The sequence below is a fragment of the Haplochromis burtoni genome, unplaced genomic scaffold (assembly GCF_018398535.1).
Source record: "Haplochromis burtoni strain Fernald_Lab_line unplaced genomic scaffold, NCSU_Asbu1 Contig_807, whole genome shotgun sequence".
NCBI classification, from domain to species: Eukaryota; Metazoa; Chordata; class Actinopteri; order Cichliformes; family Cichlidae; genus Haplochromis; species Haplochromis burtoni.
In genome coordinates, this window is record NW_024583168.1 from 41,667 (window position 1) to 65,176 (window position 23,510).

Sequence of the window (23,510 nt, forward strand, 5' to 3'; positions counted from 1 at the left end):
TTTTTTTTTAATTAAAGTTTGCCTGTGAGACACTGGCTTTATATTGACCTTTACCTCGGACCATGTTTGCTTGGAATAAACAGAGAAGGGATGTAAAGAAAACAGCTCAATTCAATCATATCATGGAAATGTTCTGTGGGTGAATCTACAAACATTCAGACGCAACTAAATCAGGTTAATAAAAAGCTGATCAGTGTGTGTGTGAGAGAAGCCAGTTTTAATGCACATTTAAAAGCTTTAAACATCTTACATATATTCCAAATAACAGAAAAAAGGTAAGGGTGAGCAGTGGGAGAAATACTGAAATATCTAACTTTCCCAACCAGCTTAACATGGACATGCACTCTAAATTAGACAGCATGCAAGAATCTGGTGTTTTTTTTATGTGGAATTTAAGCTAATATGTTCAGTATCTGCTTTTCACATTACTAAAATCACCACAGTCCAGTTCGTGCTCCATCCTTGGTTACAGTTAGATCCTCACATTGTGAATCAGTCTCAGAAAAACCAAAACAAGAGCAATTATCCAGAGCAGAGCATCAAATAATTTTAAAAAACAAATGTGAACATAGACAGAAAAACTGTTCATACTCATTGGGACTTTTGATTCTCGCCTCCAGGCTGACTGAATTTTGCCACAAAATTATCCTTTTTCTGTCCAGTTTCGATCTTAGATGTTACTGATCTTTTTATATCTCTTCCAAAGGAGTTAACTTTTTTGGGGCATCTAATTTATCTTAAAAGTCTTTTTTCCAATTGAGAAAAAAAGATAACGCTGTGTTCATCCGTATTTTTTCCCTCTTTTTTGAAAGATTTTGGAACGTCGACAGAAGCTGATAAAGAGAGCAAATGAGGCAGACTTTTTAGACGGCAGCAGAGACTGATGGAGAGAGTCAGACAGAGAGCAGCGAGGCTCCCTCAGCACCAATAGGTCTGCTTTTGGAAAAGAGGAGGGGGAGGAAGGGGGGGGGGCGGGGGGTTGCTCGGATTAAGAGGCTGAAAAATGGTTAAAACGTGTCAACGTGTAATTGCACGATAAGGCCCCCTCGCGAGGAATCTGTTGGCCCCGTTGCTATTTTCTATGGCGTCCCCGGCTAATCTCCTCGCGCCACATTCAGTCTTGTGCAATCGGTCCCCCGTAATCTCCCATGACAGAACCGGGTCCAACGACAGAGGTGAGGGTTTTTATAGGAGGAGAGGGAGGGAAATATGCGGAGGCGTGATAAACTGACGCTGATTATCCACGTTCAGGACACCAGGAGCACATGGAATGGATTGGGGAAGGGGAGGGGAAGCGGGTGCACGGGGTTATGGAGTGGGACGTGCCAAAGCAGTGGTGTCCAAACATGTGCCAAGCTGAACATGAGGAGAGGAGGAAGACCTGCAGACACATGACTGTGGATCTCCGGATGCACAGGTCCAGCCCTCAGCCTCTCCTGATGATAGAAGCTGCTGCGTATAGCACAGTGTGGACCAGACCGAGCTGCACTTCTGACTGATGCATGCGCTGATTGATGTCTTTTTGCGTGGCGTATCTAGACAAGTGTCACTCGGGTATAATTTCATCTTACCTGGGTTTCGCGTCACATCAGGACCCGAGGATAAGCCTGATCATTTGAGTCCCACTTCTCTGATAATAGTAATTACTGACTCCCTTTCTCTTACACTTTGCGGAGGAAACGCTCCCATCATACCTCGAGGTTTAGCGAATCAATCAGAATAGCTGCGGCAGAATCCTCCACTTTCCCCTCTGCCATTTCCCTATCATCATATTAAGACATTTGCGATCAAAAAGTCCAATCAGAGCGGTATTCAGAGGCAATCATCTCACCTTTTATCACAATGAACAAATAATAATATCCTGCAGAAACAAGTTTTTGATGAGTGATAATTAAATAGTCAAATATCTCTTCACTTTTTTTTTTGTTTAAATTATCTTTATTTTTTAATCCCCATTCTTCCACAGGAAGCCACGCTTTAGAAATGCGTCGAGGAGCTGAGAAGGAAGTGAAGTTAACTTCCTGCTCAAACTTGGCGTTTTTGCAAAGACTGCACGACGCTCTTTTTCAGTAGCGCTTCATTTCATGCAGCACGAAACCTGATTTGCAAGTCTTTTACAGCCTCAACATCTGGCCGATAATGTTGTAAACTCCATGAACAAGAACATGAACAAATGCGGAATGGGGTTTATAAATGTAACAGGAAGTATTCTAAAGTAACGAAGAAAAAGTTCATCTGTACCTGACGTCAGTTGGGTTGTGTCAAAACTCAGAAAAATCTCTCTAATGTACATCATTGCATTTAGAAATGATTTTGTTCTTATAGATTCTAGTTTGCTGTTTTGTATTTTAGCTTCTATATTTACAGTATGTATTTAAAAAGAACTTACCTTACAGTGAGATACTTTGAGCTGTCCGCGTTAGAACACATGACCTTTAACCTCTGATCTTGAGCTCAGTCAGAATCTGGAGTCTTGCGTTTAGCCGTGGACGCTTGCATGGAGTTCCACAAAGTGTCACCTGTGTGATGTCCGAAGAGCATTTTTTATTCTGCTGTCTGTTTTTAACACGGTCTTAGTTTTAAACTTTTCCCAGCCTGCTTGGATCAGAGTCCATGTTGAAACATCCACTGACCTGTTAAAGCTTTCTGCTAACTAGTTCATTTTGTTTTTTCTTGTTTTAACCTTTTGTTGAAAATAATCCAAGTAGTGTCTTGTGAGCTCCTAAATGACCCCCTCTTTGATTGATGGGCTGTTTTCCTGCGTTAAAAATAAATCCTGATGATAAAAGTCTGTCATAGCGTATCGAAATGTTAGCAGCTTTTTTAATATCAGAGAGCAAAGACAGAGCCAAACAAACCTGGCATTTTATGTAGGGAAAGAAAGAAATTATATAAGACCAACTGTGTGCATATTAAATACCTGCTGGAATCATCTTTACTAGATGTGACTCGCATCCACGCTGCCCTCTCGCTTTTGAGTTCAGACCCGAGTGGGAATTAGTCTGATAAAACCACGGGTGTTGTTTGCCGGGCTTTTTGTTGGGGGTGACCTCCGGGTTGCCCCGGCTTACACCAGGACTAATCCCCCATTCTTCTCCAACACAAAAACCTCCTCTCCTCTCCTCGCCTTCTCCCTTCCTACCTCCTCCTGCCCTCATTCATTGCTCGCTCCCAACCCAGGGGCCTCAACAGATTCAGCCATCAAATTTAAAAAAGGAAATAATGTAACAACCGTGACAATTGCACATACAGATGGAGGCATTTGATGCTGGAGGTCATGGGATGGGGTAAGATTTGAGGGCCGGCAGTAGAGTAAAAGCACCCAGGTGAAAGCGAGCGTTGAAGTGGGCCTGAGTGAGGGCACTGGGTGAATTGGTAGTGCACTGACTATCGGATACTTGCGTTATTGGATTTTCTTCAGATTGCTGAGGTCATGACCCTGCAGTAAATAAGACTGAAGAGGAAAACCAAAAACAAACAAACAATTAAAAATTATTATAATAATAATATTTTGTCTTGGCCTATAAGTACAATCATTAAAGAAGCCAGGTGCACATTATAAAGTAAGTTTTAAATTATCAAGTAAGATCGGGTAGGTCAAACTGATGATGGAGACAAAAATGTCCTCTCATCCTAAAGAAGGGTGTATTTTAGCCGGACATGATTTCCACAAACGCACACACTGAGGCTATTTTATGAGTAATGTTTTCAAATACATATCCTACGTGTGTTTTTAGAATTTGGATGTAAGAGATACTGAAAAATAAACAACAACAACATGAAACAATTTCTCAAAATGGAAATAAAATAAAGCTTTGTATCTATCTATGGATGCGAATTACATGAGGGACAGTATTAAACATAGATATTAAAGAATAAAGGCACAGTTTATTATATATTTAAGAAAAAATAAAAGAAATCTTGAGTATTAGGACAGTGTTTGGCTAAAAATGTAGTCAATTTTTGTCTATATTTTAACCATCGACTGCACTCTTATAAATTATCAGATTACAAAATATAGGATCCTATGTTGTCAGCACCTGAGTGTTTATTATTTTGAAATGCTTTTTAAAAAAAATTCTAGTGCAGAAAACCCCAAATATAAACAAACACACAACAAAGACGATTAAAAAAAAAATCTGCATTTACACCAATGAATCTGAATCTGTTCTCAGATGTCTGTTATCATCTTAATAATGATGATGAAAAGAGTAATGATGTAATCATGTAATGTAAAGAGTGATGTTAAGATTTTAATGGCGGGTAAATACCGTTTTTTAACTGTATCAATAAAACATAAATAAATTTTAAAAAAGGCTCGATCAGAATGAAGAGCAAAACCTGATCATGTTTTTATCAGAGGAGAAATCATCTATTAAAAACGCCGAGACTAATTCAGGGCATGCTATTATCAAAGTCACCTCTGTGGTTAGGAAACAGGCGTGCGTGCAACGTATTAATTATTATTTATTTCTTGTTTTGTGCATTTTTTGACCAGATTTGTTTTTCCCCGTCTACTTTAACGTTAATCCAGCCATACAAGGACGAGCATGTGTCGTTATATCCTAACAATACAGCCGATGTAGATAACCAGGAATTCTCAGAGCAGTTTAAATATGCAGACATTAAACACACCACGAGCTTTCTCCAAGACAGAAGAAATTCTTTAAAATTTATTAAACTCGCCGCATATTCGTTTCCTCTTTAACCCCGCCCCCTCCCTCAAAAGAAAAAGAAATTGCGCATTTTTATAAATTATGTACAATTGCATAAAAGCGTTTTCAGTAGGCCTATTTATTCACAATTTACAAGATTTTACAACAACAAAAACAAAATTCAAATTACACCGACTGACTCACATGTTTACAAGCATTAAAACTGGAAATCATTTTTAAAAACTGCAGCCTAGAAACTTTTTTTTTCTCCTTAGTCTTCTTCTCCAACACATCTTCCATTCCCGCCCTCCGCTCATTTTTCGGACAGCTTTTATGGATCCCTTAAACACACCGCTGGTGCCTTTAATTCCACAGAAAAGTCGGGAAAAAAATAACCTTCAAATCGCACCAGCACTTCACGGATTATAATTTAAATCGTGTGAAAAAAATAAAAAACAAACAAAACAAACAAACAAAAAAAAAAACCACTTGGCATGCTCTGTTCCAGAGAGCGATAGTGAACCGTGTGCGCTTTCCTTTAAACTCGGACAGACAGAAGAATCCATCACTGAAAGAAAAAAATATAATAACGATAAAAAAAAGTTTGTTCAAAGTGATTGCATTTTTATGGCTATAACCGCCTATAATTTACAATTCATCAGCAGCTCGTGCCCACATCTAGAGTGTAAATATTTGGTTGTGGTTTGTGGTGCTTGCAGGACATGTGGGGGGGTTTAAATGTGGGTCAAAGGAACCGTCCCGTTTACCGGAGTGGAGCCGCTGCTCTGGTAGTGCTGCGGGTGGAGCACATGCAGTCTGCTCTGAACGGAGGAGTCCCCCGCCACCTCACCGGTCGGCAGATACATGCTGATCATGTCCCGCAGGTCCCCCGTGGGGCACGGCGGCGGTGCGCGCGCGGTGGACACCGGCGGGCTCACGCTCGGCTCAGATTTCACGAGAGACCCCAAAGTGCCGCCGATGGCCCCGGACACCGGAGACACGCCGGAGCTTTGGTGCTGGTGGGTGTAGCCGGTAATGCCACCGTAGCCCGGCGGAGACGCGCTCATATAGCTCTGAGAGTTTGAGATGGGGCTGTAAGATAAGGCGCTCATGTCGTACCTGTGCACGGGCTGCGGGTTGTGCGGGTGGTGGTGCGGGTGATGGTGCGGGTGGTGCGGGTGAGCCCCGGTGCCCGGGTGTTGCGTGTACGCCAGCTGCGCCTCCTGCATCATGGCGTGAGCCGCCGCCGCTGCCGCCGCCACTTGGCCCGAGTACGCGCCGTTGGCCCAGCCGTTCACGTGCGTGGCGTAGCCTGCGTTTGGCCCCGCGTGCCCCCCTCCGGGGCTCTCGAGCCGCTGCCCGCCGCCCATCCCCACAGCCGCCGAGGAGCCGAGGAGCCCGCCGGCCAGCGAGTATTTGTCCTTCTTCAGCAGCGTCTTGGTCTTTCTCCGCGGCCGGTACTTGTAGTCCGGGTGTTCCTTCATGTGCATGGCCCGGAGCCGCTTCGCCTCGTCGATGAACGGCCTCTTCTCCGCCTCCGTCATCACTTTCCACTCGGCGCCGAGCCGCTTGCTGATCTCTGAGTTGTGCATCTTGGGGTTCTCCTGTGCCATTTTCCTCCGCTGACCCCGGGACCACACCATGAAGGCGTTCATGGGTCTCTTGATCCTCTCCTGTGGGACTTTGCCTCCGGCCCCCCCGCCTCCGCCTCCCGCGTGTCCCCCCGGGTTGGACGGGTTGGTCTGGGGAACCACGGGGGAATGTAAGTCCGTTTCCATCATGATGCTGTACATTCACCTCGTCTTTGTGGGACACCAGTCAAACACGAAGAAACATTCAGGCTGGCCCGCGCGCGCAGCAGCTAAACCTCCGAGGGAGAGATGGATGAAGAGTGAAAGAAGCAGAGAGAGGGGATGAAATCCGCTCAGAGGTAAACCTGCTCCCGCACTTCCTCCGTTTTCACCTCTTTTTTTCTTCCTCTTTTTTCAACCCCCTCTGTCATCCACGAGCGCAGACAAGAATGGAAACCGCTTGTTTGAGCTTACTTTGGTTGAAGCTGTAGTGGGGAAAAGTTACCGGAGCGTGCCCGGGCCGCGCGCTTTGACAGCAGCTAAATGAGCGCGAGACGGCCAATGGAGAGGCTCGAGCGCAGACGTGATTTGCATGCAGGGAGGGGGGGGGGGGGGGGGGGGCTCGAGGTTCTGGTGACGTCGGAGCGCGAGACCTAAAAATTACTCCCTCTGTCATCTGTTTTTTTTATGTGTGTGTGTGTGAAAGAGAGAGAGAAAACACACAACATACAAACAGTTTAATTCCGGTAATTTTTGCGCACGTGCTCTTGCTTCAAACAGGCTGATTTAATCAGTGTTTACGATAAAAACAAGACGCCGTCAGGGCAAATTCACGCCACAAGCAAGTACGAATATAATACTAATATTAATAATTAATAACAACAGATTCACAGGCATCATATAAGCGTGTTAGCCCGCTGCTTACGGCCAGTGAAAACTACAAAGCAGAGCGCCTTCAGCTGCGTGTTTAGCTTTCCCGTTTAGCCGCAGCGCTATGAGATTTAATCCTTTGCTAAGTATTATACATTTAACCTAAATGGTCCCTAAAAAGCTCACCCCCACCATTTTTTTGCCTCTCATTCAGAGCCACAGGTGCTTTTCTGTTGTGCCCGTTGCTAGGTAACAGGTGAGTGACGCCCGGAGCACGTGCCATACAAAGCAGCATCTTTTGTTTGTTTCACCGGCGCTCCCGTGGCGAGCACGCACGAGAGGAAAAAGAGGAGGAGGAGGGAGGCCAGAAAACAAAAACTACAGTAATCCCATAATAAACGTTGGAAATGTTAGAGGCTCTTAATGAAAGCATTTTAATAAACTAATGAGGTCTAATAATAATAATACTAATAATAATGACGACGCTGTCAAGCAGCGGCAGGCCTGCTGCATTAGGCCCCAGATCTTCTTCCAGGCTCCTGCTTTTGCAGAGATCATATATATATATATATATATATATATATATATATATATATATATATATATATATATATATATATATATATATATATATATTCCTCTCTGAATGACTGTTCATAAATTCCTACAAATGCACAAGTCACGTTTTATTAGGGCTTCCACAAATAATCATAATCTGCACATTACTGCGTCTATTAATTGTTTGGTCAGAAAAATGTAATAAAAAAAGCCCATCACAGTTTTCCTGAGCTGACTACTCACAGTCCAAAACGGAAAGATATTCAGCTTGAAATGTAAGCATTCTGAACCCCAATAGAGAAATAATTCAAATAATTAATCAACAGGAGCTAAAAGGAGTGTAATTTATTTGCATTTGAATCTGTTTTTGGGCCCACGTGGTAGCTCCGAAGCCCTAAAATAGAAAAAAGAAAGAACACATAACAGACAGATAACATTAACATTTCAATTTGTTGTTAGGTATTCCGGTCTCCTCCTGCTTCCCTGGCTTCCCATCATGTGCAGGATCTTTTCATCCCTCTGGGATTATGCTCCCAAGTGGCATCTGTCAGGTGCTGCCCGCCTCTCAGCGAGCTGCTAAACTATATTGGCATGTTGGCACGGCTGGATTTTCCTCTCTCACTCCCTTGTACCAGTTGGGTATAGTGCTGTTAAGTGGCTTGTGTGATCTGTTTAGCGCTCACTGTGAAATCTCTCTCTGCTTTTTCTCTTTCTTTTTTTTCATGCTTCCACACACACACACACACACACACACACACACACACACACACACACACACACACACACACACACGCACGGATGTGCACATTTAAATCCAGCAGAGGAATTCTTTGAGAAATCACATCAAAAGAATTGACAGAAATCTTTCCCATTGAACAAATAATAATATCCTGTCAGTGAATGCACTTTGTGCTATTTTCTGATCTATTCATTTATTGATTTTGTGGCAGTGAGGGAGAGGGACTTTGTCACATACTGAGGGCTCACCTGACAGCTGATAGAGATTAAAACTCTTTGAGAGATTCTTTGTTGGGGACATTCGGATGGTTTCATTTACACGAGAGCCAAGAAAAAGGCCGCAAGGACACTGCTCCCACCCTGTCTGTTACTCCATCATCAGTTAATTGGTCCCGTGTGCTGTCTTACTGCAGGTGAATTACCTGCTCCAGGTAAAAGCAGCCCCTTGGATATCCCCGAAGGAAATCTGGTCTGCTTCTGATTGTCAACGAGCACCATGTTTAGTAGCAAACATTATTGCTGCTGGTTTTTTTTCCCATCTGTGACATAATTAAAGCTTGTTTGCATGCACATCAAAAGTGCAATTAGAGAATGATTAAGGCTATTTTTTTTAACAAGTTGCACATGCTCAGAGGAATATTTGAGGGCCTGGTGAAGTGTGTCGCTGTTATAGAGATCCACTTTTCTTCATTGTAGTGAAAATTTGATCTACTGGAGTCACTCTGTATTATTTGGAGAACTATTTATATGTGACCTTGAACCATATGAAGTTAGAAAAGCCAGTGCAGGTACCTTCACAATACTAATCAAATGTATCTTTATTTTTCCCTCCCTGACTGAGCCTGATTTCCAAACCTAATCAGGTATTCTCTTCATATTAATCTTCATTATCAGGTTATTCTGAAAAACAATTTGTGTTATATATTCAAAAAGCACAGAACTGGAAGTGGAAACAAATGAACATTTCATCCATCTTTTTTCTTAAGCCATGTCAGTTTTTTTTTCTTTGGTAATTTTCTTTTACTTTATTATTATTATTAAAAAAGATAAGAGTAGCTTGCTGGAGTTTGTGTTCCCTGCTGTGCCATGGAAACAGGGGTAAATGGTGACTAAGTAAATAGCTGCTGTGTTTTGCATGCATGTTTAATTGTTATTAAGGAGCTAGTGGACAAAAATAATGTGATGAAATAAAGAACTGACTCATATCAGGTTATCCAAGTGAAGCTTTATAGTATTTACAGAAGGTTAACAACATGTCAAGATTCCAGGTGGTGTAGATTTAACTGAGGGAGTGTATTGACATATGTATTGCCCTAATAACTCCTGTCAATGCAACAACTTGTGTATTATAAGTGAGGCTTTGTGCTGGCTGTGTTAAAGCTCACCAGCTCCTCAACTGCATCCAAACTATTTGTTTATTGTTCCACTGAAAAGGAAGAGAATGTTAACAAATTAAAGATGTGGGAGTGACAGAGAAAGCATGGATAATGTAGCTTGAATCATGCAGTTTCATTTTTGATAAGGCAGCATGTGACATCCACAATCATACATTATCTGCAGAAACCCGGAAGGATACAAGTAGTTTGTTCAGTGTCTCAGTGGATGAGTTAGCAGTTAGTGAAACAGTTTAAAGGAACCTGAGCAGCATTTATGTGGTTTTTAGCCATCAAAACTCCTGAGTTTGTGTGTTCAGTAATCCTGTTGTCTTGAGGTGGCAGATGATGTTGATGTTGATGAGATGCAGTTCTTCATTTTCAAGCTTCACTTCAGATCAGTGAAAGTCTGCAACAGACAGAGCAGTTTAGCAAACTTGATAGAAGGGGGGTGGGGAACAAAGCACTTTAAAAGAGGAAGCACAAAAACAACAGGTTCATTCAGACAGTTTCCCTCATTTTATACTATTATTACTGCTCTTGATATGAGCGCTGCGGTCCTGACAAGCTCAGCTAATCTAAATAAATAAATAGCCTTTCCTCAAAATCACATTCAAAAGTCATGGCCAAAGTTACAGCTTGGTTGGGTTTATTTCCCCCCCCCCCCCTAGTTTTGTGGATAAAAAAAAAAAGATGAGTGTTTTCCCTGGAACATTTATCTCTTCAGTGGTTTAAAATTAGACTAGATGCTTTCCCATCATCAAAATCCTTCACATTTCTAACAAATTGAATGCTTAAACACACTAAACACTAAAATAGCAAAAGTCCTCTGTATAAGCGAAATGACATTATTAAAATAGTTTGTACTGGTTCAATTACCTGAAAGTTGGTGCACATGAATATTTTTTATTTTTGTACTTAAAATTAAAAATTGCATATGCATGTATCCAGCAGCTGCTGGATTTTAAGCAGACAGCAGCATTGAGTGAGCCTGGACAGGCTGGAAATATCCAGACTGCTCTGACGGATATTGTTTGTGTCAGGGCAGCCAGCGGGCCGATAGCACAGTGCAGGAAGCTCTGCTGTAGGTCGACTCTGGATTTTTGGAAAGTGAGACTTTCAGATGTGGGATTAAAACAATTATTCAGTTTTTCAAGTTTATAAAAGCCAAAAAGGAATAATGAAACACTGGATGACTTCTTGTGTTATCAGACATGTTTTTTTCTTTCAATAAGCGCATTCACTGCTGTATTTTGTTATGTTTTTTTTTCTGTTTCATGGTCTATATATTAAAAATCTATGTGTATGCACTTTCAGACAGAGGTAATTCATGTAAAAGATGTTTTTTGTGCTGTCAGAAACCCTCATTTCGTCAGATGATGATCACTCTGTAGTCAATACAATATGTTCACAACTACGAAGGAAGTTCAACATAGTCAGATTTGCTTTGTGTTAGCTATCTTAACAAAGCTTAAACCCCAGTCAATCAACACAGCTTTCTTTGTTAACCCAGCTTTCTGCTTCAGCCTATGTTAAAAAAATTGACATAACTACTGTGACGCCATCCACTAGTTTCTGAAGTCCTGTTTTGAAGGCTCAAGATCAGCTTCCACTGCCGGCATGCCAAACACAGCATAACCAAGATTTACAAAATAGGAAGTTTTTTTTAATTCAGCAGAAGCTGAACGAGTGACTGAGATCATGAAATTCGTGAGGAAAATGTTTAGCAGAGATATTGTCATTAGAATGGGTGATAGAGATTTTACAAGATTATTAAAATATAACAGCAAAATGCAACACTGGTGCACTGGTGATGATAATCACAACCACGCATCAGTCGCAATCACAAAGAAGATTGTCTCAAGTTCTCTTTATTTTGCTGCTCCCAGTGTTTTTTATTTGCTGCTCTCAGCTGCACATTAAAGCTGTGAAAGTTGATTTAGCCCAGTAAAATCAGACTTTATGCTCCACATAGGTCGCTAACCTATCATTCTCACTTCATAGTACAACAGACTGGAACCTTTACTTGGTAGACTTTACCTTTCGATGCTCCTCAGCAACGTTTTTAGAACTTTAAGTTACTAATTGTATCAAAGACACTTTCCATTATCCTCATCTTTTTATAAAACATACAATAATATTGCAAAAAGGGGATTTAAAAGATATCCCAATCTGTTTAGCTCTACTTAATACATCATATCGATCTCACTCCTGTGCAGAGCACATGATCAGATATTTTTTAGATAAAACAAGGTGTTAAGGATATATTTCTATCTGCTTTTAGGCCTGAAGTCTCTAACCTATAAGTCCAAGAACACACACACACACACACACACACACACACACACACACACACACACACACACACACACACACACACACGGACACACACATTCTAACAGAATCAAAGGCATTTCTTCTGTGCAGCAGCCGACCCGGTGGGTTTGTTTAAGGCTCACTGTCACAGCAAACTGTCAGCTCTACTGGAGCTCAGCAGCTCTGACTGAACAGACAGTACACAAACACACACATGCATGCTTGCATACAGTATGAATACACAGCTGGAAGGTACGACATATGTTAAGTGTTTAGAGAAATTGTTAAGAAAAAACCTCCTGGCATAGTCCAATTAAGCTTTTCTTTAAAGAAAATGCTAGCGCCGCTTCAGATATGTTATCTAGTCATGGGCTGGCTCGTCATATAAAAGGAGCTACAGTATCACATCAGATGTTGCTTTGTTTTCTGAAAGCTTCATTTTTTCTACATCTATTAAGAGGCAATATTTACATATATATTTTGAATACTTTTAGAGCATTTCTTTCTGCTCATGTGAAAAAACACACACACGGGGGGCGGGGGTGTTATTTTAGCTGAAAAGGTACTCGTAGTAACAATGCGTACAGGTGCAGAGACACCTGCTGCAGTCGGGGGCTGTGTTCTGTATGGTTGGACTACTGTAAATTATGGTGAACATTCAACAGCTGCTTTTATTTAGATAATTCCTTATCATCCTGATAAGTTATTACAGAATGCTTTTATTTTGAAAACCTTAATACCGATCAAGAATTTAAATGACAACATATAGTGGGATTTTTGATTGGATCGGTTGTTAGTGTTTTGTGTACTGATTCTTAGCAAAATACAAACGATTTAGATCATCTGTAAAGACTCATACATGCAAGCTGAATGATTGGAAGATGGAACATTCTGACTTGTCTACAAGAATTTGCCAACTACTCGCTGAGCAGCAGTGAAACTTGTAATATATGAGGCAAAAGGAAACAGAGACCATTTGTCCTACTGCTGGAACATACGCATTAAAAATGGGACAACTTTTACTTTGAAAGCGAGTGGTCTCAGTTTCCTCTGTGCCTCACCTTTTTTTTTTTTTTTTTTTTTTACTAATGTTTAGTGACCAGTTGATGAGATGTATACTCTGCTGCACCATATACCTATCTGCACCACTGTTACACCAGCAATGGCCAGCATCAACCACTTTACTACAAACTGGGAAATACAAATCTTTCCCTATAGCGACCGGGGGTTGCTGAATGGTCTCTAAGCCTGTGTGACTGGGAGCTAAAATCTATAGACTCTCTTAGCCCCTGCCCACTGAGGCTAACCTTTACATCACATGAAGATGTCATTTTGTAATACCAATGACAGAGTGATGACATGCATTTCCCTTTCCTTGTGTGGACAATAACGAGTTACGCCCAGGCATGTCTGACAGCGAAGTTCACGTGTTAGCCTCTGACGATTTAGAAAAAGGATCTGCTGTAATGACCTCCAACAAAGCACGATGCTTTCCAGTATATGTAAGAACATTGTTCCTGTCAAAAGGTAGAAACAACAGACTTGAGGTGAGTATAACCAGGATATGAAAAGTATATCGTAAAGTATAACTTTTTAAAAATTTTTTCTACATTTTTAAGCTGCTTGGTGTAACTTATATAATTGCACTGAGAAAAACTTGACTAACTCATTATTGAACTTTAATACTTAGTAGGCTAACACACAAATAAATCAAGACTTTTTTTTCTTTGTAGACTGATGGGGTACTGGAGCATTTGTGCAAAGTGTGTGGCACTGATAGCGATCTCAAATATTAAAATGTGATAGGCGTCTTTCCCAGACTGTTTCAGCACATTTTTCTGATTGCTGATTGGTCTTGGCCAGTATACTTGTGATCCCCCCACGTCCCCACCACCACCACCAAAACACTGTGCCATGTTCCAGTGAGATGGGCTGAATTTATGCACAGACAGATACAATGCAGTCTGTGATTTTGTCTTATGGGTGTTGCCCTTTGGTGGTTACCAAAGCCCTCTGGACAGCACAAATGTAGGAGTTACGACTGACACTCAAATGCAGTTTTTAACCAAATAAACGAGGAAAAAAATGTTTGCAAATGTGCAAATATTAGCACGAGTAAAAGAATTTAACATGGCTGCATTATATGTCATGTGAGTTATTTAAAACTGATGTATTCATTGTTACTGTTACAGGTTTCAGAACACTGGAGAATCACAGACTTTGTTCGGATACTACGGCCGCTTCACTGAAATGTTCTGAGCTGTGAAATTGGAAGAAAGTCTACAAATTCCTGAACTAAGTACAGTTTAATGATGATTACTGAGAGACAATGCGAGCACTTTAACTTCTCTTCGCTCCACTAGCAATTGGCGGCATCATCAAGCTTTGACTTCAAGGTTTTGAAATTCACTTTCTTTAATAACTTGCATGAATAAATTAACCAGTTGCAACCATCCAGTTCCAGCCATCTCCACAGAGACTAACATCATCTTTCTTCCATCCATTTCCCCCCACCCCATTTTCAAGTGTCAGAGTAAAGTGGCCTGGTGTACCGAACACTGTTAAGCATTTGCACTCATCATTTAATCATCACACCTCGTCCTTTGATTGATGCCTAATGAATGCCTGGGGTCTCGGTTTACAAGACGATTGCTAACAGAGCCTTGCTAATGGGTTTTGCCTGTCTGGCAGACAGCTAAGGGTGCAGGCAGAGAAGTCCGCATTTACACTGGAGCTTTAAAACCATTTACTCTAACATTTCTAATGCAGATATTGGACACTTAAAGTCACATATCCTGAGCCTTTCTTTCCGGTCAGGTCCGTTTGCATAAACTAAAACAGTTTTCAGCTCAGTGTAAACAAGACCACAGGTCATCTCTTTTCAAATACTTGAACAATTAGCAGCCACATCACTTTTTGCTAATGGGATCTAGCAGCAATGACCAGAAACTTGCTTTGAGCTTTATATCTCAAAAACAGCATGGAGATGCTTAGAGTGGAGATGCTCAGGCTGTGCCATTTCCCTACTCTTACTCTGGTCCACCTCTTGAGGACCCATCTGAACTTTTCAAAGAAAATGCTTAGAAAGACTTACTGAGCTGTGAACTGTGTAATTACTACAAATGATTAAGAGCCTTTGGTGGGAGTATGGGGGTGGAGGAAAAGCATGCAAACTTAAAAATAAAGTCCATTAAAGCCAACTGGTTATACTGCCGTACCAAATGTAAGAGCGCATGATTTCTGACTGACTTCATGTTTCAGCTTCAGATGAGCTTCTACATCGTAGCTGAGACCAAATGCTCTGTGAGGTGATCTGGATTTTTGCTCTAAACCAGGGAAATTACTAATTACGTGCATCCTTGACGCCTTACAAGCATTCTGAATGCATTTCCTTTCTTTAGAAAGGATTTGAAAAGACTGTTTCATATAACCTGCATTGTTTATGCTCTACAGTATTTACTTCTGTTGTTGGCACATTGTCTGGTTGCTTTTTTTCCCTTTCCTCTCGTATTAACTGTAAAAGATGTAGTCAAAGGTTGAACCTTTAGGCAGAAATTGATATTTTGCCTTCTATCTCAATGATTTGTCCAGCGTACAATGCAACCAGGCAAACAGGGACCTACTTAAGAAAAAGGTAGATCAAAAAAGACATAGTCCATTGTGCAATGAGCAATCAAAAACTGTTTCACAGGTGCAAAAGTCTTTTTTGCAGTAAGCAGGTGAGTATTTGCTTTTCAGACTCATGTTTAACTCTTTGTTTCTTTTTAGTCTTGTCTGTCGGTGATACGGTGTTAGGATCGGGAATGTTGTGTTCCCAAACACAAGCAGGAAAGGAATGGGAAATTCATTAGCAGAAATTGTCAAACTCTAATGAGTAATTTCTGAAACGTGATGTGTAAAAACAGATCATTAAAAAAAACATGATGCTGTTAATGTAGCAGCGATGATCAACATCCTGCTTTGACCTTTGGCACTTTCAGCTGAGCTATTCACATCGAGCCTTTATTTCCTCCATCGCTCTTCCATCTGCTGCAGGCGGGTCAAGCAGTGTTGATGCCGCGGCTACATTTTTATTTGTGCCCCCCTCCCTCATAACATCCCCCACATACCCACAACCCTCTACAGACACACACACACACACACACACACACCAGAATACACATTTAATTTAATTAGAGCATGCGTGGCCTCCCTCTCTGCCAGTATTGTCGAGGCGCTCGGGAGCAGCCAACACTATCACTGATTGCTTCTAGATAGGCAGAAATATGATTAGACCACGTGTTTGAGTTTGCCTGTTTGTGCAGGAACTGGGAAGAAATCTGATTGGGGTTTTGTCAGCGGTGAGAGCAGAGGTAAGCTGAAGGGTTGAGAAAGATGAGGAGATGATTGGAAGGATTGGAAAGAAGTATTTTTTAATTTAATGGAGGTCTAAGGTGTTTGTCGTATACTGCATAGAAATGTTAATCCCTGGGATTCATGACATACGGTGCTTTGCAATCAGCGTTTACTAAAAAGAAACTAAAACTGTGTGTTGAGAAGCAGTACAGGATTCTTGCAAGAAACAGCATCATAGAGATGGCTTTAAAACAATCATCACATTTTTGCTCAGGCAAGCAAGAAGGTCAGACTCAGCCACACTCCTGGTAAATCAGCTCTTTATGAAGTGAACTAGCAAATCCCACATGGAGTTCTGCATTTAAGTAGTGCTATATGTGTTGACACTGATGCCTGCTCTGTTGTTCTGTCTGCTCACATTTCTACATATGTGCATGGAAGGGCACAGAGGTCCCAGAAAAGACTGCAATAGCCACAAGATATAAATAGCTGCAGATGGAAACTACTACTCCTGAAAGAATCCTGCATTTGTAAGGCCACTCCTGTAGCTCTTACATGATCAGAGGGAAGTTGGAGGAAATGGTAAATGAAGAGTGGAAGGATCAGGAGGAGGAAGAGCACAGAGGGGGAGGAAGGAGATCCTTAACCTCTTATTATTAGTTTGATTTTCAAATGGACAGGAGGTAAACATGAAAGCTTTGATTCTTTGTATAATAAGATTAGTGTTATTAAAGGGAGAAGGGCAGATAGAAAGGAGCGAGGGAAGAATAAAGAAGTGACCTTTGAAGAACAAGGTAAGGAGAGAGGGAGGAACCCTGCTGAGGAGTGGTGAAAAGAGAAAAGGGAAGAGTGTGTGTGTGTGTGAGTGAGAGAGAGAGAGAGACGGGGGGAGGGAGGGAGGGCGGGGATGGAGTGACCCGGCGAAAACAGATTAGTCGGCCATGAAGAGGATTACCAGCAATGATAGTCCCTCAGAGAGCAGTCAGTCTCAGCCAATGCAAACACACACACACACACACACACACACACACACACACACACACACACACACACACACACACACACAATGAACACATCAAAATGATCAGCATCAGTTCAACCTGTCTGGTTAATGCAAACACACACATATCTGTCAGAATACACAAAGCACATCCACTGCACACACAGTGTGAAATCATGATGCATGCTGGAACCTCGCTTTCATTCCACTGTTCAAATCCAGCAGCTGAATTCTTTTTTACGACAGGGTTTTTACATAAAAACCAACTGTTTGCTGCTTTAAACGACTCAACGGGTGGGCTCAGCTCAAGTCTCCTGGGAACTACCGGTCAGGTTGTTCTCTCATATATGCAGATCAAAATTCGTTTTTGCTAAACTTTCAGAACTTGCAATCATAATCCAAGGTAAGAGCTTTAAAGTGGGGATGTAAAAGTAAGAGAAGCAAAGTAAGTACCTACAGTAGATGGTGGTTGGCACACCCTAGTTTGGCCCTTTTCAACACAGAACTACAATCAATGCAAATGTCAAAGTTGGATTATCTACTTTTCAAATAATAACCAAACGTAAAGTAAGACACGTTAACTGAGACTACACACCATTAATCGTAGAATATGGATCTCAGTACTGTCAGTGCATTCACCTCTTTCATTTCCCTGGGACAACGTGACATCACAGGTGTGAGTGCAAGAACTGCAGTGCAGTACTTCCTCCAGAGGAGGTGGATGCATCAGCAATTCGGAGATTCATATCCTCCTATGAGATCTGATTTTTCCCCCATATTGTAAATCATGAATGAATGAAAGAAATTAACTAGTTCTGCATGACATTCAAGATTTACTTTTTGTTTGTTTGTTAACAAAACTGCTGAAGTTAAATGAGTCCAGCTCACTGTTGGTATAACACATATGCAATAATATCACAAGCACAGCGCTACTTTCATACACACCCCTGCCCCTACTTTCTCTGTCATCAGCAGAGAAAACAGCTGACTGCCAACAGATACCTCTCTGTCTGTGTGTGTATGTGTGTGTGTGTGTGTGTGGTTAGTGTCAGTGGCAAAGAGCAGCTAATCCCACACAACCCCACTGTGGCCGAGTTTACCTGACACATCTGATTCTGTCAGCTGAAATCACAGTTGTTCTAACTTTATGTTAATTTACCAGTTTATGAGGTTGTGGAGTACGGTGTGTGTAAAAACATATTAATTTATTCACTTGACAAATGTTTGGCTAACAATCACGGAGATCGGATTTAATTGTTTAAATTTTTTAACTTAAACATTTAAACAATCAGTCTTGGGTGCATTTGGGGAAACATGATTTAACATTTTATTAAGAAAAAACAAGATTAATTATGAAATCTACTTTTTTTAATGTCTATTAGAACACAAATTCACATCTGATGAAATTAAGGCCCACTTCTTTATCTACCTTTAAAAAAACATGCAATACAGTGAAAAAGTAAAAGAAAATAAGTCATAAAGTTCAAATTACAATTTAAAAATGGTGACATTTACAGATTAGCTGTCTGATTTATTAGTCTAAGTTTGTTTGACAAAGTAAGTTTGACATATTCTGATTTTTTTGGTAGGAGGTAAAGGTAGTAGGAATTTGAGAGTATGTAAAAACCGTGTATAATGAAAAAAGTATAGGCAAATTTAGAAATTCAGCATACAGATGATAATGATCCTTTTTCCCAAACGCACAATTATAGCTTAATTTTATTAACAAAGAAAATAATAATAAAAAGCAACACCAAAAACTCAATGAACTTGTGAAGCTGGGAGCGTATGGTTGGTTAGCAATCTTCAGTTGATTTGCTTTCTGAAAGCAAAAATCCATATAACTTATGAGGTCGGTCTGAGGGTCATCTTTGCCAATTTTAATAATGACTGGAAAGAAATTATGGGATGGGAAAAATGTCTTCAAATTAGACGCTTAAACATGACCTGATCCAAAAAATCCAGCAGTGGCTTGTTTGTGGAAATTTGGGCTCCTCTAAGCTTATTGATAAAGACACTATAAGGAAGTGTGAAGGTCATTATTTTCAAATAAAATGGTCCCCTACCCTCAGTACAAAGTAACACAATACCAGTTCTGTTATCTAAGAAAACAAATTGTAACATGAAGTAGATCATTTTCATTTGAAATTAAGTTTTTGGAGTATAAAGAAGTTGAAAATCATAATTATGTTTTTTTCTCTTCTTTTACTTGTATATGAGGGGATCCACAAAAACCAGAGGGAGCCTGATATAAGTTATTACACGACCTGAAGAATATTAATAATTCATAACTATTTTTTTTTTACCAGTCATTTCTATTAGTGTCCAGTAATGGACTGGTCAACTTTAAATTCAACATCACAAAATTCAGAAAAGGCCAAACCTACACACAAATCAATATCCAAATAAAATGATGAAGGGCAGGAGCCTGAAGCCGTCTTTCTTGCTGACATTTCTCTCTATCCTGCTGAGGGAAAGTTTTGATATTGGACCCCCCTCAGAGGAGGATGGGGGTCCTCTCTCTCCCCCTACACATCCTAAATGAGGGCTTTTTCGTAGCTGTTGGTAGGGGGTGTCCGCTCTGGGAAGAATGAGGACTTCCTGTGGAGGGCCTTTAAGTGTGGGGTTGAGGAGCCGCTACCTTACTCTCTCTCGCTCCCTTGCACTTGTTCTCAATGTCTCTTGCTCATCCTAAATGGGTTCAAGCTTCAAGCCAGGGCCAGCTGCTTTCAAAGACCCCAAAGAGCAGTTATCCCACACCTGCCCTTTCCTCCCTTCTCTTGATAACCTTTTCTTCTTATTTTGTTCCTCCCCTATTCCTTTTCACTCCTGTCCTTCACTTAAGCGTTCTCTCCTCTTCCTCCCATTTATGTCTCTCTGTCTATCCTGTTTGCTTCTCTTGGTGTTTCCACCTGGAGTTACACTATCTGCTTTCTGTCTTCTTTGTATGATTCAAGTTTGAGCATGCTAGAAGAGTGATTTTGATTGAGATTTTTCCTAGCCCAGTGTTTTTACGTTGGGCTTAAATCACCCCTTAAATGAAATCTGAGCTGTTGTCATATATTAACAAGCCACACGTTTTGCAACAATCTGTAAGTACGTGCTCACATTTAAGAATCTGTTCCCAGGAATCTAATCCAAGACAACAGTTACGCTCTGAAAAACACAGATGTCATATTTAAGGCGCTAGAGCTTTTGCACACCACGTAAGCTGTTCCTTTCTCTGATTCTGCATTGTGGTCACTTTCGGTGGTAATAAAACCATTTTGTTAAAGCTGAAAATCTGTGAAGGCCTACTTTTCTTCCTCATAACAAAATCAGCACTGAGAATTGAATGTATAAGTATAAGACACCAGCATTAATCTTCCCATGATCGTAAGATTCTTGACTAAAACTAAAAGACACCACATGGCTCTTGGGAATGCACATAAATTTCCCCAATTCACTTCTTTCCATTGCCAGCTAACAAACCCGGCCATCAACAGTAGTCATAGTAGCTCTTTGCAGGGATCCTCTGCTACAACTTGGTGCAATTATTATATTTTTTTCGCCAATGATGTTGAGGCTTTTTGTAGTTTTTGTGAAAGCAGTGCTTATATGAGAACAGTTGTTGCATAATTATACAGATTCCCTGCTTTCAAAGCACGAAAATATACATTTACCTTCAGCAACTTATTAGCAAAAAAACTTCAACCATGCAAACACACACACTGTCAGGCCTCAAAGGACCCTCCCTCCTTTAGAAGACGCAACATACCTTCCCTCATTTTACCAGCATCCATGCATCCATGACAATAAAGCAGCAGGTAGGCAAACTGAGAACTTTTCCTCCCAAATATCCATTTTGTCCTTGCAGTAACCAACGAGTCCATCAAGAGGCAAGAGACACTTTGATTTGTACACTTTTTAAAAACAATGTTTTCTGGATAGATAGAAGGTGAGCACAAAAGAATGGATGCCCGGTGCTGTCTCCATTATTCCTCATAAGTTCTTGTTTTTCCTAGTTAGATACATTTCCCACTACTTTTCCAATAGTCTGTGTATTGGCTAGCAGTGACAGATTGTCCCCTAGCACATCTTCGTTAGGTAGCTCCCACAGAGGTTTATATATCCATTAATGGCACAAACTTGGTTACATGTTGGAGAACTGAACTCTGTCCCTGTTTTCAGTACCCATGTCTTTTTCTTCTACTTCACTCCTTTTCCCAGTGCTTTCCTCCTGGGTTATTCTGAGCTCTTCCTAAAACCTCTTCTGGTGCTGCCTTGAATCAACTCCTCGGGCCTTCCCCGCTTGGTGTTCCTCCCATCTCTGATTCTTTCCAGTGCCACCACCGATGGCCGGCGTGGCTCTCCGCTCCCCTCCAACCAATACCGGGTTTTATTTAATTTGTCCATATAATAGACGTGAATGAACCCTGGGGTTTAGGGCTACACAGGCAGAGAAAGCAACAGAGGAGGGAGGGGCAGGGCGCTCAGCAATGTGTGTTAAAAGAGAAACAATAAGTGCCATTATTTTTGATTGGCTTCCCCTATTTGAAAATTACTTCCAAAGTGTGATGTCCTATTGTGGGAGCAGAATAACGCTGAACAATGTGGCAGGGGGCGGGAGCGAGAGGATAGTCTTATATACCCAGACTAATATTCAAGGGGGCTTTGGCTGATGCCGGCTGGCCCGCACTGGCTAACCCTGCAGTGCAGCACTGGGCCTGGGGTTAGGCTCATAATGGGATGCATTGGGAGGCCTTTAGTTCCCATTGTGGCAGCTATGTCAACAGAGAGGCCACTGGGAGCTGCCTGGCATGTGGAACGGAAAAAAGGCCCTTTATCCCCTTCTTTCTATGCTTCGTGTGTGTGAGAGAGGGAGACGTTATCACAGCAGTTCAGTGCACCAGCACAATCCATGTCCTTTTTTTACCCCATTAAAAGTCTGTTATAGACTGTAAAACGTGAACAAAATGTACCTATATTAAATATCTGTGCATGAGTCATTGCACTTACTATGCTACAGACTGTTTGGATGAAATTAACATATTTACTTATTGGTCTGTGAATTACAGTCCCCATTTTTAGGCAGCTAAAATGTTATGTCGTCAGGCCTAGAAGCAGTGTTGGTCAAGTTACTTGAAAAAAGTAATCAGTAACTAATTACTGATTACTTCCCCAAAAAAGTAATCCTGTTACTTTACTGATTACTTATTTTCAAAAGTAATTACTTAGTTACTTAGTTACTTTTTAAAAACACGATTTACAACCTGAATAGGTGATAAAGTGATAGATCTTTCAGCCCAATTCTACTTTTTCTGCATAATCCATCATACAAAATGTAATCAAATGGAAAAGTCTCTTTTTTTAAAACTTGTTTTATCAGTTTTAATCTTTTAACTTTATGCATCAAGCAAAAATTTAATTATATGCAACATTCTCTGACTGGAAGAAATTAGTTTAACATTTAAATCTATTTTCTGCACATTCCAGCACATAAAATAAAATATTTTTTGTGTTTACACTCAGTCTTTCAAATAGATGCAAGTAAAACACAGCAGAAAATAAATAAAGTCAAAGACTAGCGGTCCTGTTGCTCTATTTTCACCTGTAAAGCAGGAGTGGGGTAGGCGGAGGTTTACCCTGGTGCAGGTGTGCCGCAGCGGTCAGTGGAAGAATCCGTGAGTTTCTCTGTGAATTTCCCATGACGTCGTAGCTACTCGGTGCTTGTTTAGGGTTCTTTTTTGCTGTAAAAAGAAGTTTTCTTCCCACGCACAACGGACGCTAATGTTTTTGTCACTTTTTATGGAATCAAACTCAAAGTAAGGTCAGTACTTCCACGCTTTAAACGCTGCACGCTCATACTCTCTCCCGCACTCGATATGTGATCCACTGTTGATTTGCACACAGCTGTTGTCACAAACGTCGCACTTGCTTACGTCACTGTCATGAGACATTCTCGCAAAAAAAAAAATCACGGTTTTAGTAACGCAGTAACGCAGCGTTCCTATGGGAAAGTAACGTAATCTAATTACCTTTTTGCAATAGTAATCCCTTACTTTACTCGTTACTTGAAAAAAGTAATCAGATTACAGTAACGCATTACAAGTAA

General features: G+C 40.9%; 1 protein-coding gene and 1 long non-coding RNA gene across 2 annotated transcripts in view; both read right to left on the reverse strand.

Moving 5' to 3' along the window:
- Positions 1-989: 989 nt before the first annotated feature.
- Positions 990-6,799, reverse strand: LOC102311987 (transcription factor Sox-1a). The gene has a single exon (XM_005950620.3). The coding sequence runs from the start codon at positions 6,446-6,448 to the stop codon at positions 5,390-5,392; it is 1,059 nt and encodes a 352-aa protein (XP_005950682.1). The 5' UTR covers positions 6,449-6,799; the 3' UTR covers positions 990-5,389.
- Positions 6,800-8,461: 1,662 nt separating this feature from the next.
- Positions 8,462-23,510, reverse strand: part of LOC121812772 — a 94,087-nt gene continuing 79,038 nt past the window's right edge. Inside the window, exon 3 of the long non-coding RNA XR_006053319.1 lies at positions 8,462-10,174. This is a non-coding gene — a long non-coding RNA (uncharacterized LOC121812772). The remainder of the gene's footprint in view (positions 10,175-23,510) is intronic.